Source organism: Leucoraja erinacea, chromosome 8 (genome assembly GCF_028641065.1).
Source record: "Leucoraja erinacea ecotype New England chromosome 8, Leri_hhj_1, whole genome shotgun sequence".
NCBI classification, from domain to species: Eukaryota; Metazoa; Chordata; class Chondrichthyes; order Rajiformes; family Rajidae; genus Leucoraja; species Leucoraja erinaceus.
In genome coordinates, this window is record NC_073384.1 from 63,711,492 (window position 1) to 63,729,274 (window position 17,783).

General features: G+C 41.4%; 1 protein-coding gene across 5 annotated transcripts in view; it reads right to left on the reverse strand.

Annotated features, from left to right (window-relative positions):
* Nucleotides 1–17,783, reverse strand: part of rtn4a (reticulon 4a) — a 63,115-nt gene that overhangs the window by 29,764 nt on the left and 15,568 nt on the right. Inside the window, exons 3-4 of one of the 5 annotated variants that reach the window (XM_055639841.1) lie at nt 11,428–12,828; nt 9,889–11,391 (exon numbers count right to left, since the gene is read on the reverse strand). The exons of 2 other annotated variants lie outside the window; for them this stretch is intronic. In XM_055639841.1, coding sequence (XP_055495816.1) covers nt 9,889–11,391; nt 11,428–12,828 — 2,904 coding nt within the window. Of the gene's footprint in view, nt 1–266; nt 398–9,888; nt 12,829–17,783 lie in introns of those variants that run through there. 2 more of the 5 variants (XM_055639840.1, XM_055639844.1) reach the window with 2 other exon arrangements.

A 17,783-nucleotide genomic window follows, 5' to 3' on the forward strand; every position in this document is an offset into this window, starting at 1 on the left:
TAACCAATCTCAAACTTCACTGCCCTTTTTAACAAATAAAGCATGCCTAATGCTGCTGATCCCTGCAATATTAAGCGCTACTTTTCATTTACATCAACCTTAGTGCACGTACAATCTGATCTCAACATACCTTCCGTCTAAAGCAATGATCTACAATTAAGACAGCCATTTTTAAACACTAATACCAAACTAGGACGAAACATCTTGCCAAAACTCAAACCAGAGAAATATGTTAACTCAATCTAAAATTTATTAAAAAGACAAACCCATTTTGGCATCCATCTTGAGGCTGCTCACATGCACGGAGCTCCTGTGCAGCTGCTTACACCAGTTCTACTTCCTGCTAGGTCACTTCGAGGTTAACATATATACGTAGTTGTATGCTGTGTCACTGCACAAATAGCAGCTTCAGTTTATATGCAGTATCCAACTGCGCAACTCTAATCCAATGACAACTGTTCAAAGCTAGCTGAAATCCAACAAGAAAAAACTGTTAATCTATTAATCTTAATCATTTAGAATCTTATTTACAAATCAAAATTTCCATTTGCCATTTTCAGACTTTAAAACAAAATAAAGACTTGACCAGTGTACAATTTATTTCAGCCTCACCATCACAAATTGCAAAAGAACTGATATTTTTTACAAGAATATAGTTTTATTAAAACAGCTGGCAAGCAGTTGATAAATGAAGTATAATTACCAAACCTTCAGACATTAGAGGTAATTATACTTCAGCCTTATTTCACTCCTTCATTCAAGAAAAAGTTATTCGATCTTCCCTTTTAAATGTCACCTAAATTCCATTCAACTGGGCAACTGAATGTACATACATAAACATTCAAAGGGTTTTTCTCAGGAGCAGGCTCAACATTTATTAGACTTAAGCACCATTATCAAGCTTAAATGTTACACCTTAAACAGCTTTAAAAACAAAGTAAAAATGAATGATAATTACCAAACAGAATTGTGTGTTAAAAAAAAAAAACAGCTATTCAATTCAAACCAATTCTGTATTGAAAACTCCAAGACATTTGTGAAAAATCATTGGTGGGATTAAGATGAGAAAAACGGCAAAAAAATCACCGGCAATCAAATACAAGTTCAACTAAAAAAATCTGAAGTTTTAAAGTTTATAAAAGGTGTTCTTTCAGTTTCTGCTCCAGCAAACTATCTTATCACAAAAGCAGTTCAAACCACAGCTGCAGTTATCAATCATAAAAATGGAATTGGAGATCTTTAAAATGCACAGCCACTTGGGTTAACTTTAACCATGTCTATAATAAGTCTTTACAGCATTAAAACTGAGATAGTCAATATTCCCTCATACAGATTTTAAGTGTGAAAATAATTCCCAGCTTCTCTGAAAATATATTCATTAATTCCAAAAGAAACGCATCAAATCTGAAGCATTTCAAATCCCAATTCCAATGAAGTCCATATTTGAACAAGAATAAGTTTCCCACAAGAACATATTTTCAAAAATAAAAAAAGGTCAAGCAGCCCAACTGGTATTTAAGCGCCACACCAGTTGCCACCATTGACTTTTACAAATGTTTATATCCAGACATGTTTGAAGTTTCTAGACTGAGAGTTAGTTTACCCAGGGTGGCCCTGTTTCATCTTCTCACCACCAAGTAAAAATAAATGCCCTTGTCTGATTAATATATTGGTATCTCGTCATAATTTCATAATTTTTTAAGATCGCTATTAGATCAGTTTCTCATTACTAAAATGCCCAACCCTTTCAAAACCTTTACATTTATTTTTTGTATGTCCTCAAATGTTCTGCCATTGTTTAGAGCTTCTGTATATTTTTGCAGAAGAGAAGAATTGTGAGTTAAAGTGCACATTGGCAGATTTTAATAAAGGCCATTTTTATATATTTTGGTTTCACCATGTAGAAATTACAGCAGTGTTTATACATAATCTAACAATGTGCACTTTAACAATAGACAATAGGTGCAGGAGTAGGCCATTCGGCCCATCGAACCATTCCATGTGATCATGATCAGTACCCTGTACCTGCCTTCTCCCCATATCCCGACTACACTATCTTCAACAGCCCTATCTAGCTTGCTCTTGAAAGTATCCAGATAACCGGCCTCTACCGCCCTACGAGGCAGAGAATAGAAACCACATGTGAATTTTTTCTATTACAAATCTCAAATTGTGGAGTACAGAGGCAAATAAATAAATGATGGGTCTTTGCCCCAAATATTATGGAGGGCACTGTATAATGATTAAAAAATCAGATTATTCAATTTGACAGAAATAATAGAAGGGCAAACCATTTTTTAAAAAGTGTCAAACTGAAAGTGGTTAGGTACACAAAAAATGCTGGAGAAACTCAATGGGTGTAGCAGCATCTATGGAGTGAAGGAGTTAGGCAACGTTTCGGGCCGAAACCCTTCTTCAGAGTGTCAGAGGGCCATGTGTACCTCTACATGAATCACTTAAGTTAGCATGCAATTAAGAAGGCAAACTATACAGTGGAACTATAAACTAACAGAGCTGCCTTGCTCCAATAACATAGGGTCGTGGTGAAAGAAACTACATATGAAATATCACAAGAGTCATCTCTTTAAGCAAAGATAATTCCAATAGCAGAAGAGATGCAACGGTTCATCCGATTTATTCATGGGGCATTGGCTCTGTCATCTGACAGAAGGAAAAGAGGCAGTGCTGATAGATGACTAGGAGATCAGCTCATTGTTAGGTACAATATTCTTACGGGGCTTGAAGGGACGGTGTTACCTTGCTGGGATACATAAAGAGCCAAGTCAGACTCAAAAATAAGGATTCGGTCATAAGAGGATAAGAACTTTCCTGTGTGCAGTGAATTTTATCAATTATGTGACAAAAAAAGGGGGTAATGATTCAGTGGCTGAGCATTTTTAAATTAGATCCTTATCTTTTTAAATATTAAGGCAAAAATCTGGAGTTAGTGCAGGAACAACAGAGGTTGAAAGGCAAGCAGGGACAATAGGTCAAATGGCCTGTTCCTCTTTTTACAGCTTTAAAAGTTTACATCGGGGGGATAAAACTTAATTTATTTTGGTGTATTTGGTGTGCATCTACACTTAACAACCAATACCAACTTTACACCATCAACAGCATACCATAAACTCACATAAGTTTGCTTCTGCACATATTAGCCCAGAAATTCAATTCCTTAATATTTAGTCTTTTTTCCCTAATCATATTCAGATTTCAGATTCAATCTTTATTGTCATTGTGCAGTGTACAGTACAGAGACAACGAAATGCAGTTAGCTTCTCCCCAGAAGAGCGAACATAGAATAATGAACAATAAATATATATACGTACATACAGTATAGTAGTAGTACAATTTTTTCTGGGGGAAGGAGTGTCCGGGGGGGGGGGGTGACTGGCAATCACCAAGGTGTAGAGTTAAGTAATGTAACAGCTGCAGGGAAGAAGCTGTTCCTGGACCTGCTGGTCCGGCAACGGAGAGACCTGTAGCGCCTCCCGGATGGGAGGAGGGTAAACAGACTGTTGCTGGGGTGAGGGCAGTCCTTGACGATGCTGCGCACCCTCTGCAGACATCGCTTGCTTTGGACAGACTCAATGGAGGGGAATGAGGAACCGGTGATGCGTTGGGCAGTTTTCACCACCCACTACAATGTTTTCCGGTCGGAGTCCGAGCAGTTGCAATACCATGCTGTGATACAGTTGGTAAGGATGCTCTCGATTGTGCAGCTGTAGAAGTTCACCAGAATCTGAGGAGACAGATGGACCTTCTTCAGTCTCCTCAGGAAGAAGAGACACTGGTGAGCCTTCTTGACCAGTGTTAAGGTATTGTGGGTCCAAGAGAGGTCATCGGAGATGTTGACCCCCAGAAACCTGAAGCTGGAGACACGTTCCACCTCCAATCCGTTAATATGGATGCGGGTGTGCGTGCCGCCCCTAGACCTTCTGAAGTCCACAATGAGCACAATATCACCATATTGATAACTGATTAACTGAAATATCCCTGTGTATTTTGTTCTTACTCATATCTCTAACCTGAATGCCGATTTCTTCCCCACAACTAAGATCTACAATGCCTAAATTACAAGTTTCTTGTTTGTCTTCGCAAACAATCTCTGGCTGATATATCTCCTCTGAGTTCTGCTCTTTAAATCATTCCTCCCAATGTTTACTTTACATTGTTCTACTGTTCATTAGCCTGAATGTTCCTTTCAAACCAAAACAAATTACTGTCACGACTTTTCCCAGGCTACTTCTCACTCTGCTTTACAATATGTATTTCACGATAACGTATAGTGGATTCTGGTAAAAGGTAATCGCCAGAAGTTTCAACTATTGCTCTCCAGAGTTCCTGCCTGCCCTGAGTATTTCCACTACTTGCTTTCATTACAACGCATATGAATGACCCCTTTGAGTTACTGGTGTGTGTGATAAAAATGTGTCCTATGGAATTCATATATCACTACCTGCAAATTAGGGATACAGAAAAAACAATTGTTCTTATAAAATTTGTGAGGGTGAAACAAATTGTGAAAGAAACAAATTATCACCATTTTTTTTGGGTCACTTAGTTTCTGTGGAGCTTTGATATGTGGGATTTGGTTATGATGTCACTGGAACCATTGGGTTGGCATACACAGCCAAGTCCCTCCTTTGCCACATCCCGACCAATAAAAGGGCAGGTGAACAGACCTCTCAGAGTAGAGTGCTCTTCACCAGAGGCATTTTTCCTGTTGCGCTGCATTGTGGGAAGCCAGAGTAGCCATGGCCACCACTTGAAGTAATCCCTTGGCTTTCACTCCACTTCCACTAAGTCACATGCTTTAACCCATTACCTCCCTGAGCATCTCCTACACCACATTTCTCCCATTGGCCCGATCATCAGATCCCATCTCTTTCTCTGATATCCTCACTTCCAACCGCTTTCCTAGTACAGTACAGTACAGTGCAGGTCAGAGAAAAAAGAGATGTCTGGTCATGTCCTCCAGGACTGGACAGAGCACTCAAATGACGGACTTGGCCGCATTGTCAATCCAATCGATGCAATGGTGTCATATCCAAATTTATTTTCCCCACAGTAATGAGCCTGAAAATAAAAATCAACAAAGTGTCGTCGTCGGAGTCTAATGATGGGCACAGTTAACTAGCGGATCAGTTTGTCATTGCCAATATTAGAGAAAAAACATCCCTTAGAAATATCTCCACTTATAACATGGAAATGAATGGGAAATAGTTTATGTTTGAGAAAAACTGTGATAGATATATATATTTTTAGAAACACAACCCTTCTGTGACCCAGAGAGTCTTCTAACCGTCTCCCCGTTATAAAATTGATGTTACTCCCTTACTTCACATCCCTCTCCATAATTATCTGAATTATTTCTCTATTAAGTTGATCACAGGTTGTCTGTTTTCCAGCACTTTGTTTTTCTGCAGTTCATTTATTCACCATCCATTCAGCAAATATTTGCAAAAGGTTCCATGATTTAAAGTGGAATCACTATTTCCCCAAAACCAGCTGGAAAAGTAAGCCATGTCGCCTGGGCCCCCAAACTAATTTCCAAACCTCCTAAATTCATCATGCATAATTTAAGGATTATGTCTACCCATCATTACATTGACTAATCTCAGTTGTCACTCAGGTTTTTATTTTTATTGATTTTGATAGGATGCATAGTCTTTGTCAGCATCCATTTCTCATCCTAAAAGACCTCAAGATGACCATAATAAAAAATCTACTTAAACCGCAAGGTTAACAATACATTCCAGGAGTTAGACCTAGCAACCATGAAGGAACAGCAATTTCTGAGAAATACAGTATGAACAAGAAGGATGCCCGCAGGTAGGTCTTTTACCATGCACCTTCTGCCCTCACATTCTGCTTTATTGGAGAAATCATGGATAAGAGGATGTACAGCTCAAAGAGCATAAGTGTTTAACTGCATTTTTTAGATTGTGCACACTATTATAGTGAATAAAGAATTATATAATGATTATATAGTGTCAAGCAGGCTGCTTTGCTCTGGAAAGTGTTAAGCTTCTTGGATGTTACTAAAGTGACATTGATCAAAACATCACCTTACCATGTTCTCCAAAGTTGCAGCCTGGCTTCCTGACTTATTCCAGGACTTTGTTTCCTTTTGTCTATAAACCAGAATCTGCAGTTCTTTGTTTCTTCATGAATTGAACGGTACCCTAGTTTATGCAGGGACCATTCAGAAGACTGATAATAGAGGGGAAGATGATGTTCAAGTCTGGTGGGACATGCTTTCAAACTTCTGTATCTTCCACCAGACAGGAGCAGGCAGAAGGAATGACCAGGATGCAATAAATCTTTGATTATCTACATCGGTGAAACCAAGCGTAGGATTGGCGATCGTTTCGCCGAACACCTCCGCTCGTTCCGCATTAACCAACCTAATCTCCAGGTGGCTCAGCACTTCAACTACCCCTCCCATTCCGAATCCGACTCTCTGTCCTGGGCCTCCTCCATGGCCAGAGTGGTCACCACCAAAAATTGGAGGAGCAGCACCTCATATTCCGCTTGGGCAGTCTGCACCCTAGCGGCATAAACATTGAATTCTCCAATTTCCGATAGCCCTTGCTGTCTCCTCCCCTTCTCAGCTTTCCCTCAGCCCTTGGGCTCCTCCTCTTCCTTTTTCCTTTCTTCTCCCCCACCCTACATCAGTCTGAAGAAGGGTTTTGGCCCGAAACGTTGCCTATTTCCTTCGCTCCATAGATGCTGCTGCACGAGCTGAGTTTCTCCCAGCACTTTTGTCTACCTTCGATTTTCCAGCATCTGCAGTTCCTTCTTAAACAAAAATCTTTGAATATGTTGGCTGCTTTTCAGAGGCAGCGTGAAGTATAGTTGGAGGGAAGTCTGGTCTACATGATGCACTTGGCTACATACAAAACTCTGCAATTTCTTGCGTGCTTGGGCAGTTATTCCCAAACCAAGCTGTGATGCAACCCGACAGTATGCTTTCTGTGCTAAATCTGTATAGTATACTAGACTAAGTGGGACCCGTTGGATCCCATTGTCACACGGGAGCTGGGGATGGGATGGCTTCAAGTGGGGGGAGGAAGCGTCCTACAGCTGGGGACAGCTTCAGGCGGGAGCATCCTGTAGCCGGGGGAGGGGGGCGGCGAGATCATCCTGTAGCCGGGGAGTGGCCTGCAGCTGGGGGAGGACGGCTTCAGGCGGGAGTGTTCAGTAGCCGGGGGATGGGGACGGCTTCAGGCGGGGGCTGGCAGGGAGCGTCCTACAGTCAAGGGAGGGGGACGGCTTCAGACGAGGCCTGTCGGGGGCCAGTGGGGGGAGGGGGAGTGCTGCCCTGGCCTACCCCAGCCGTGGCCAGCCACTGCCATCGTGGCTGACCGCTGCCGTGGCCTACCGCTGCCGCTCCCCACCGGCTTCATGCGGGGACTGGTGGAGAGCATCCTACAGCGGGGACGGGGATGCCTTCAGGTGGGGGCGGGGGGAGCATCCAGCAGCTGGGGACGGGATGGCTTCAGGTGGGGGCCAGATGGCAGAGGGAGGTTGTGGGGAAGAGGGGGGTATCATGGGGGAGGGGGGCAGGAGCCAGCGAGGGGGCCCCCATAGGGGAAGGGGCTGGAGCTGACAGTGCGATGAGGACTCACAGCGGGCGCTGGACATTCTCCGCCAGGATCAGAGTGTCCGTTTTCCATTTGGCGACTTCTCTGACTCTGCGCTGGGTTGGGTTGTGTTGGGCTGCATCCGGACCCTCCGAAAATTGTGTCTGTTTGGAGACTTCCGCCGGCCATCCAGAGCCTTCCTCAGCTCCAGTAAAGACACAATGGCGCAGGAAAGGGCAGACCGTCTCGCGGAGTGACAGGAGAAAAGACCAATCTACGCGGCACTGACTGGCAGGAGAGGTGATCGATCTCGCATGCGCGGTTTTTACCATTTTTAAACTTTGTTAACTTGTACATTCGCCCACCGATCGTAACGAAACTTGGTGCACCCGCCGCGCAGAACGGTGAGTAAGCTGGTGAAAATCGTAGTGCTATCGCGTTCCGTTTTTGTGCAACTAGAAAGACCGCGCAAACCATTGGAATTATATGGCTGGAATAAAGAGCTGGAGTAACTCAGGCAGCATCTGTGGAGGGAATGAACTTTTCTTCAGACAGATTGTGGTAGGGAGAGAAGAAAGCGAGAGGGAGAGGTGGGGCCAGGATAAAGCCTGGCAAGTAATAGGTGAATATAGATGAGGAATGATATGGCAATCATGTCAGGTTTTACAACCAGACCAAGAAAAAAAGTTTGGATTAGTTAGGTGCAATTTATAAATTTAATAAGCTCAAACTAATTCTTTAAAAAAACTGAGTGGAGAGGACAACATCAGTACTGAAGCTGGAAAACAGGTGGATATATTTTAATTTACGTCCTGGTGAGACTGAAACAGTTTTTGGAGACTGCAAAAAAAAAACAGGGCTTGTAAGACTATGATGTTTAGGATTAGATTAGATTAGATTAGATTATTTAATGACCACACAGTCAAGATGGTGGAATTCAGGTTCAGTACAGGATGTTATACACAAGGCTGATAGGCTGATTCCCGTCAAACGTAACATAAAAACAACAACATACAGTGTACAGTACATGCACGAGGTGGCTATGTGATGTTGTCATAGAGCATTCAGAATTCGAATTGCATGTGGATAGAAACTGTTTTTAAATCGTGATGTTTTGGCGGGCAGTGAGCTGTAGCGCCTTCCTGACGGCAGCAGGTGGAAGATGTGGTGAGCTGGGTGGGAGGGATCAAAAATGATTTTCTTTACCCTTGACACGGACCGTTTGAGATTGAGTGATCTTTACCCGTGACACGGACCGTTTGAGATTGAGTGATTCTATTGATGGGAGGGGAGTGCTGATGATTTTGGATGCTTTGTTGACAATGCGCTGTAGTTTATTACGGGAGTGAGTGTCTAAACTGCTGTACCAGACTGTTATTGATGAAGTGAGCATGCTTTGGATGATGGCTGTGTAAAATCGGATTAGGAGATGTTTCCTCACTCTGAACTTCTTGAGCTGGCGCAGAAAGTCTTTGGTTGGCTTTTTTATAAATGTGATCTGAATTGATTTTCCATTTGAGGTTATTGCTTATATGAGTGCCAAGAAATTTGAATGAGTCAGTGGTGGATATGGGTTCGCCTGAGATGAGTAGGGGGGTCTTGGGTTGTGCCTTACGTCTGAGATCAATGATAAGTTTGTGATAAATACATAAGGCTATGAATTCTGGACAGCTTAATTTAAAGGACAAAGGTGAAATAAAAATAGTAAAACGACGCAATAAGAAACAAATTAATGAGAATATATTTTGCATAATTTAACGCATTTAACGGTTAAGGAAGGTTGGGATTGTTGATACACTCATGGTGTAAATGCCTCTGAAATCTGAAGATTTTCTACTCAAAAGAATGCAGAAAGCTAAATATGATGACTGATCAATTAAATCTTCCCCATTCTCTTTCAATGCACGCTCCTGCATTGTTCCATATTATAATATAAGAAAATATTATAACTATAATTTTAGAGATGGTATTGTTTCAAATTAATCCTACATCTAGGAAAGTTATATTTATGCAATCCAGGAAAGTCTACTTAAATTAAAATTTCACTGATGTCATTTGAAAATGCAAGTAATCAATCAAAAACTGAATAATCAAGCATCGTAAAGAACATGAACATTAGATTCAAAAACAAATCACCCACAAAAGGACAATGATATTTCACAAAACCGTGCAATTAAAAGCATGACCAAGAACAAACAGAAAAATGTGAGCACTTTTGCAATTCATGTAAATGTGATGAAACTAACTACAGATGAAGATGCATTTGTGAAGCTGGCAATTAATGCACACATATTGTTACCTGAATTTTTGTCCTGCTTTACTGAAATATCTGCAATAACAGCATCAGCAGAATCTCCCGGTATGCCAGTGTTTCTGGCACCAATTGTCAAGTCAGGCATCAGTAATGCAACAGGAATACTTTTCTTCCTTATGTCATCATCTTCAACAATAAAGGCGATCTCTGCTTCCTGCTGTGGTACACACATTGGTCTGGTTCCTTCCTTCTCTCCTAGCACTTCTGTTAATGCAACACTGGTTTCTAAGATTTTTGAAACAACCTCCTTTGAAGCTTTTGCTACTTCCTCATTCAAGGCAAATGAAGCAACAGGCATCATCTCTCCCTGTGCATCCTCCAATATTTCTGAATGGCCAGTTTTAATATTCATTTCACTAAGATTTTCCCAACCTTCTGGAAATTTATCCTGTGAAAAAGCAAGCGGCGAAGTAACCGGCTGGGAAATATTCAAACAAGTCTCTTCAGCAGAAGTTTGTAGAGGATGCCCTTTATCAACAGTTAAAAGATCTGCACTGAACACTGATGGTGGGACTGTTGTATTAATATCTTCAATCAAAGAATGAATAGATTCAGCACACTTCTCCTTCATGTGTAAACTGGACAGCAATTCTCCAGAAGCTTCCTGAAGGCTTGGCATAATTTCTAACATGATTTTGTCTGTAACCTTTACTGAGCCAGCCAGATCATCTTGAGTTACATTTTTAATTAGCATGGGAGTTTCAATTTGATCTTGGAGTGATGGCGTTTTAAGTGAACATTGTTTGTAATCAGTCATCATTTTTTCAAAAGGCTTCATTCCCTCTGTTAAATCACCCAAAGCTTCCATTATTGGTTCAAATTTGATGCTGATAATTTCATTGCATAAAGCCACATCTTGTCTTTTCACTGTTACATATGCGTTTGCTGAGACTTGTTTTGGAGTAAGTGATGTTGGAGTGCAAGTCTCTTCCTCAAACTTACTTAATATTAATTCTTGTTTAATGGAATCATTTATTGATTTATTTGTACTTTGAGATATATTTGACTCTTTGTATCCTGAACGTTTATAGAGATCCTCATCTTTAATTACCGACTCTTTATTGGTACTAAACAGGTGCTGTGATAAATTTGATTCTTGAAGAATTGGAATTTGCTCTAGGCCGACTACAGGATCCTCACTAACGCTATTTTGCACAATCTTCTGATCCTCAAACAAATGCTGTATTTTTGTTACTTCTGGAGTGCTACTTGCAGCATCATACATAGAAGCGTACACAGGATGCACTTTACTCTCATTTTGAGCAAGAGACTGTACTTTCACATACCTAGGATCTGTGATAACTTCAACATCACCTGTATCTGTACGACTTGGTGTCTTTACAGGCTGGTCGGATAGACCCTGTACTTCTTCAGATATGCCTATAGTACACTGTTCTAAGGTAGACAGTAGTGGTTCAAAAGGTTTGAGCACCTCTGGCGTAGATTGTGTTGTTTCTATTGTAAAGAAATCTTCTGATGTTTCAACACCTACAGCCACCTCACACAACTCTGATGTTTCAACACCTACAGCCACCTCACACAACTCAATTTGCGAGATTGCTTGCGATTGGTCTAGCACAAAATTTTGAGCAGTTTGTTCCGAGGTCATATCTTCAGCCAAAATATCAGTTTTTATTAACTGATCTGGCACAACTGCTAAACCACAATTTATTTGTGAATTCATTTCAGAAGCAGATGTTGCATCTAATTTAGAAACTAGTTTGTTTCTAGAATCTATTGGAGAGAGAGGTTTTGCTTCATCTTCATCCTTTGTGGTCACTTCTGACTCGAGGACAGTTGAAGGTAATGGCAACTTTGAGGTTTCTTTCCATTCAGTTTTTCCTCTAGAAGTAGCATCATATGCAGAAATAATTTCATGGCTGAAGTGGTCAGACTGTGAAGACATTAACATGTCGGATGAATCAAATGCAGCGTAAGAAATGCATGTTTGAGGTTCATCTTCAACTGAAATTTGTGAAAGAGCAAAATATGTTTCAGTTGGTGACAGTTTGCCATCTTGTTCCGACAATTCCAAAAGAGAGTCCACATCTGTATAATCTAGCTTCACATTTCCTTTAGCTATAGTTTTCTTTTCAGTACCATGTAGAATGTCCAAAAAATTGTGATCTTGAAGCACAGCACTCTCTGACATTGCGGGTACATTAGTACTGGCTTTATTGGCATCATTGGTAGCAGCTGTACGAGAATTCAGCTCATTCCTTTCCTTTATTTCTAAAGGGTGTCCATAACAAAAGTTGAGACCACTGTCTGTTGGTTTTGTTTGCTCTTTGAAACCGAAAATGCCATGCATGGATTCATTTTCCTCAACAATTCTGTTTAAAGGTAACGCACCTGCTTTTTTCTCGTATATTAAGTCTAAATGAGGTCCCAACTCATCATCCCTTTTATTCGCCAATTCAATTTTTTCTATGGTTGTGTTCTTATTGTTTATCACAAGTCCTTCCTTATCTACTGTGTCTTGTTCATTCATTGTTTTTTCAAGCAAAGATATAGTCCTTTTAAGTTCACTTTCATTTGACTCCACACACTGCTGTTCATTGTACTGAACTGAACATTCATCAACAGAAATTAGCGTGTCTAATTCTGATGCTTTTCTTATCGCTGGCTTCACCTGTGCCTCTTGAGCATGAGTGTCAGCCATTTCTAAATTGTCTGCTGCTTGTCTATCCACTGTATTTTCCACAAAACCAGAAATTGAAGGTAAAATTGTATTTGCAGGAACTTCAGTTTGCATAACATCATCAGCGTGGACTGCTTGTGCAGACATTGTTAATTCAGTAACAGAATCAGAAGAAAAGGAGGATATAGAGAAGACAGGAACAGGTTCAACATGCACAGCTGCAGCATCCTGTGGGCTCACAGGTTCACCGCTAGATGGCTGATCTTTCAAGTTGATAGAAAAGTCTGTGATTGTGGATGGAAAGGAAATGAAAAGTATTGGTTTTAATTGACTGTTATATATATTTTCACATAAACTTTAACAGTATTTTTCAATTCTTTAAAAGGACCACTACATCTGACCCAAATGGCTGTATTCAATTCACCTTTTGAGTGTTTAAAACTGCATAACTGCTAATAAATTATACCTTCATTTAAAATCTGAACGGACTCCTTCCAAACTTCTCGTGTCTTAACAGTACTTCAACCGTCAAGTCCCCACACTCACTTGCCTCCTAACCCATTCTGATTATTTTTTGATGTGCTCACCATACTCTTGGGAAATCTGATTTCAAGATTAACAAGATCAGTTGGAAAACTAATCTGGTCATTCAAGTTTCACATACTTGAACTCAGCTGAAATTTTTACCCAGTGGACAAATTGGAACATGTTAACTCTGCAAATCATTACCATTGAATTTATAATCAATGAAAAGTGGCAATTTGGCAACTTCAGTGGATGTTTGAGAAACGCAGCAGAATCTTTCCGTTGAAATTTCCAAATAAATCTCAAACAATAAATCATGTTTATGATGACTCTTTTGAAATGTAATGGATTCGTTTTTTATATTACTACATTTGTTCAATACAATCCCATTCCCACCAATCAATATTCAATGTTGAAATGGTGTCTCTAAGCGATATGGCATCTCTTATCTCATAAGCTATAATTTATTCTTCAGCAGGAAACCATTTTGTAAACAAGCTGATCCTTTGGACCAGAGGGGCACCAACAAAGTCAACTGAGCTTTGGGTAGTACATAGGCCTCCAGTGGCTGCTGTCAAAATGTTTAAAAATTCATTCTTGAACAAGTCTGTAATTGACTTTTCTCCATGAACAGCAAAAAAAAATTATTGGCCAGAAATGAGCTTGCCTGCAGCTGGTGGTTCCACAGGGAACTGCAAATTAACAGTTTGATACCAGGTTTAGGACATCCAATGAAACATACAAGCCCAAAACAAGCTGAGGTTAATTATCAAAGTATTATTTCAGCAGCAGTGCAAAGATGCAAGGTTAGCTGCATTCACATCCATGCCTTCAGATTTACACAAGGGAGAAACAGTACAAACCAAAACTGCATAAATATAAATGGATGCGCCCCTTATGGAAAAATAAATACCTTCTCAATTATGACACTAAGAGGCCATTATTTGGCTCTTCTGGTCCATGTCAGCTCCCACAGAACAAACCCTTCAGTCCCATTTCCAAACACTCTTGCCGCCACCTACCCTTCCCCCCCCACCCCTTCGATTAATTTATTACTTATCCAAACTAAGATAATTTGAAGTACCAATTAACTTACTAACACGATTTTGAATAGCACAGCAGTAGAATTGCTGCCTTACTGTGCCAGAAACCTGGGTTCAATTCTGACTATGTCTGAATTCTCAGTCTGTACAGTTTTTGATGTTCTCTGTGACCATGTGGGTTTGTCTCCGGGTGCTCCAGTTGCCTCCCACATTCCAAAGACTTGCATGTTTGTGGGTTAATTGGCTTCTGTAAATTGTCCCTAGTGTGTACAATAGATGTAGTGTCTGGGTGATCAACGGTCGGCGTGGACCAAAGGGCCCGTTTCTACGCAGTATCTCCAAACTAAACTGCCGTATCACCATGCTGTCTAAATTACCTGATTAAGTCACTGTATTTTTAATTTTGCTTGTTTTTGTATTGGTTTGATTAAATTTAGATAAAATCCACTTGAAGTCATTACTGTCAGGCTCAGATCAATTTAGTAACTGCCTTTGAAAGCAACCAAAGGCCGCATGTACTGTTCAAAACCCAGTCGACCTTGCAGTTTCTCTTCTTGGTCCAGAGGACCAAGAAAATGTGAATACTGGCAGTTGTAGACAATGGGCTGGTCCATCAAAATTGTTTCCAGTTATACAAATCCCAACCAATGCTGCTGTTCAAGAAGGAACTGCAGATACTGGAAGATCGAAGGTACACAAAAATGCTGGAGAAACTCAGCGGGTGCAGCAGCATCTATGGAGCGAAGGAAATAGGCGATGTTTCGGGCCGAAACCCTTCTTCAATGCTGCTATTTGGAAAGAGGAATAGAGCCATAGAATCATAGTCATACAACGTGGAAACAGGCCCTTCGACCCAACTTGACCACACCGACCAACATGTCGCATCTACACTAGTGCTACCTGCTTGTTTTTGACCAATATCCCTCTAGGTCTATCCATGTACCAAAATGTTTCTAAAACTTTGCGATAGTACCTGCCTCAACTGCCTCCCTCAGCACCTTGTTTGATACACCCACCATCTGTGTGTGGAAAAAATTACCCATCAGCTTCCGTTTAAATCTTTCCTCCCTCACTGTAAACCAATGTCCTCTGATTCTCGATTTTGTTTCTGTGGACAAGATACTCTGTATGTTTACCCAATCTATTCCTCTCGTGATTTTGCACACCTCTACAAGATCACCCCTCATCCTTCTGCGCTCCAAGGAATAAAGTCCGTCCTAGCCTGCTCAACCTCTGGCAACATCCTCGTAAATCCTCTTTCCAGCTTGACAACATCGTTCTCATCACATTGTGTCCAGAAATGAACACAATACTCTAAATGCGACCACACCAACATCTTGTATAACTGCAACATGACCACCCAACTTCTCGGGGGGGGGGGGGGGGGGGGGGAAGAGATGAGGACATGAAGGGTGTCATCTCCAGACAATGGGGATACTCAGATCAAAGCCTCCCTATATGTGGACAATGTTGTCGTCTTTTGCTCAGATCCCCAGATTGATCAGCATCTGTGACCATTTTGAGTTGGCATCGGGATCCAGCGTCAATCGTAGGGAGAGCGATGCCATGCTCTGCAATACTGGCCCGACCGATCTTCCGTCCCCTTCACCATCAGGTGAAGGCACCCAAAGGTGCTGGGTATCTGGTTCAGAGGGGCCAAGGCATGCAACAATTGGCTGGAACAGATAGCCAGGGTGAAGTTACATTTGGAACTGTGGAAACAACACTCCCGTATGATAACTGGGAAAAATAGATAACAAAAATAGATGTTAGCTGCTCTCCAAGCTCCTATACTTGGCACAAGGATGGCCCATCCCTTGCTCCTCTAGGGATTAAAGTGGAGCGAACCGATGGGTCACAATGCACATGTCTGCACACAAAGGGGGCAAAAGAGTGCCCAAAATTGCCCACATCCTGATGGTCACCTTCGCCAATGGCTGCATCAGACCGAGCCAAAGCACATGGACACCAAGTGTCATTACCTGCTGAAGTCCCCAGCATTGTTAAGGATGGGCCTGGCACCAATGCCATGCAATGTGCCAGTCAGCTGGACATTGCTACACTACCTGTACTATGTAAAAAAGTTCCTCAAGACCAACACCTTTGCCCACAAGTCCAATCAGGCAGCGGTCAGCATGTAACATCCTGCAGGCACTGCACAACAATGACTCAATGGATACTGTGGCGTTGGTACGTGAGCAGACTGCCCAGCTTCATTGCCAGAACCAAAACAAGTACCAAGATTATAACTAGTAATTTAATGAGTAGCTAAAATACAATTTTAATCCCAATATCTTTGTTGAGATGCCGGAAATAGTTGGTTAAGGAGGGTATTCAATTCAATTCAACTTTAATGTCATCGCACAAATACAAGTATCAGTACAACGAAATGCAGTTTTGCGTCAGTCCGTAGTAGTTGTACATAAAGAGAAAAAAAAACAAGAAAAAAATAGAAGAGAGAAGATACAGAATAATCAGGAAATACAGAATGATTAAACAAAGGGGGACGGAGGGACCAGAGAAATCTATCGTCGGGACTCCGAGTTCAGCAGTGTGATTGTGTTGTTATAGAAGCTTTTCCTCATCCTGCTGGTACATGACCTGAGGCTCCTGTACCGCCTCCCTGATGGGAGGAGGGCAAACAGTCCATGGTTGGGGTGTGAGGGGTCTTTGATGATCTTCCCAGCCCGTCTCAGACACCGTTTTCGGTGGAGGGCATCCATGGCAGGGAGCGGGGCACCGATGATGTGCTGCGCGGTTTTCACCACCCGTTGTAGTGCTTTCCTGTCCGCAGCAGTGCAGCTGCTGTACCATACCGTGATGGTATATATACCATATGCCATATACCATATGGAACAGAATGGGAAGCAACTCTTTCTAGGTTGGGAATCTCAGAAAAGGAGGCAACTCTTGTGAGGTAAGATTGGGAATATATCATATTCTGATAATGTTTTTGATAACAGACAATAGATTATCAAAAGATGATATCGCTGTCACGCAATTTCTGCAATCATAACTTTAGCATAAAAATAAACTCAACAGAAGTACCCAGAGAAATTAATAAATATAATGCAATAAATTGAAGCAAAGGTCTCAAGATGACAGAAGAATATGACGGGGAAAGTCTGTGGCTGTGAACTGTCCACCAGCTCATCTTTTGAGCCCTCAGAAAGAGGCCTAAAGTTAGTAGTCAGTTTGGGATATGACGACCGCGTTGGGGAGTGCGTGTGCAAGTAGAAAGAACACGACCTGCAGCAGCTACACAGAGGCAGTGAAAAGAACCGACAGCTCTGGGCTAGGTCGACCCCATCATCAATTTAATGCTGCCAGGACAGCATTAGAGTAAGAAAATAAGAAATTACATGTGTAGGAAGTAACTGCAGATGTTGGTTTAAATTGAAGATAGACACAAAATGCTAAGTAACTCAGCGGGACAGGCAGCATCTCTGGAGAGAAGGAATAGGTGTAGGTATGTTGCAAAACCTACATGAATCGTCATTGAGAATCTGCCCCAGCCCGTGTGCGCGTTTTTGGCGCTGTTTAGAGGGGGCAGGTTTAAAACGCGATTTTTACTAGGCTGTTGCAATCGAAAATGTTCAGCCTAGTAAATCATTAACGAAAAATCGCTGAAAGACCCCGTCGCAAAAGGTATTATTAGTTTTTATGGCCTT